Source organism: Physeter macrocephalus, chromosome 14 (assembly GCF_002837175.3).
Source record: "Physeter macrocephalus isolate SW-GA chromosome 14, ASM283717v5, whole genome shotgun sequence".
Classification (NCBI taxonomy): domain Eukaryota; kingdom Metazoa; phylum Chordata; class Mammalia; order Artiodactyla; family Physeteridae; genus Physeter; species Physeter macrocephalus.
The window spans coordinates 1,656,211-1,656,935 of NC_041227.1; the positions used below are offsets into that span (position 1 = coordinate 1,656,211).

General features: G+C 81.5%; 1 protein-coding gene across 1 annotated transcript in view; it reads left to right on the plus strand.

Moving 5' to 3' along the window:
- Positions 1-41: 41 nt before the first annotated feature.
- The window catches only part of TAF4 (TATA-box binding protein associated factor 4), a 73,226-nt gene continuing 72,542 nt past the window's right edge, over positions 42-725 (plus strand). Inside the window, exon 1 of the mRNA XM_024128514.3 lies at positions 42-725. This exon is cut by the window's right edge and continues 562 nt beyond it. Coding sequence (XP_023984282.1) covers positions 69-725 — 657 coding nt within the window. The 5' untranslated portion in view covers positions 42-68.

A 725-nucleotide genomic window follows, 5' to 3' on the forward strand; every position in this document is an offset into this window, starting at 1 on the left:
GCCCGCAAGGACCCTCCTCCCCGCCCAGCCCCGGCCGAACGGCGGCGGCGGCGGACCGAGGAGGAAAGATGGCGGCGGGCTCGGATCTGCTGGACGAGGTCTTCTTCAACAGCGAGGTGGACGAGAAAGTGGTGAGCGACCTGGTGGGCTCGCTCGAGTCGCAGCTGGCGGCCAGCGCGGCCCACCACCACCACCTCGCGCCCCGCGCGCCCGAGGCGGCAGCGGCGCCGGAGCCGCCCCCCGCAGGTAGAGCGCGGCGCGGCCTGAGCGCGGGCGGCCGCCGGCCGGGCCCGCGTCCTCACTGCGCTACCCCGCTTGTCCCCACAGGGCCCGCCGCGAAGCTGAGCGCTCTCGAGGCCGGCGCGAGCGCCGCGGCCGGCGCCGGGGCCGGGGCGGGCGCCGCGGCCGGGGCCTGTGCGCCGGGGGCAGCGGCCGCGCCCGAGCCCGCCGCCAAGCCCGCCGCCCGCAACGGCCCGCCCGGCGGCCCCGGCGCCGCGCAAACTTTGAATGGGAGCGCCGCGTTGGGGAACTCGCTCCGCGCCTCCGCCGCACCTGCTGTCAGCCTGCTCCACAACGGGCCCGCGCCCGCGCCGCCGCCGCCCAAGCCCGCCGCCGCCACTGTCATCCAGACGCCGCCCTTCCTCGGCGCCCCCCCCGCGCCCCGCGCCCCCTCGCCCCCCGCGCCCACCGCCCCCCCCGCGCCCCCCGCGCCCGCCGCCGCTGCC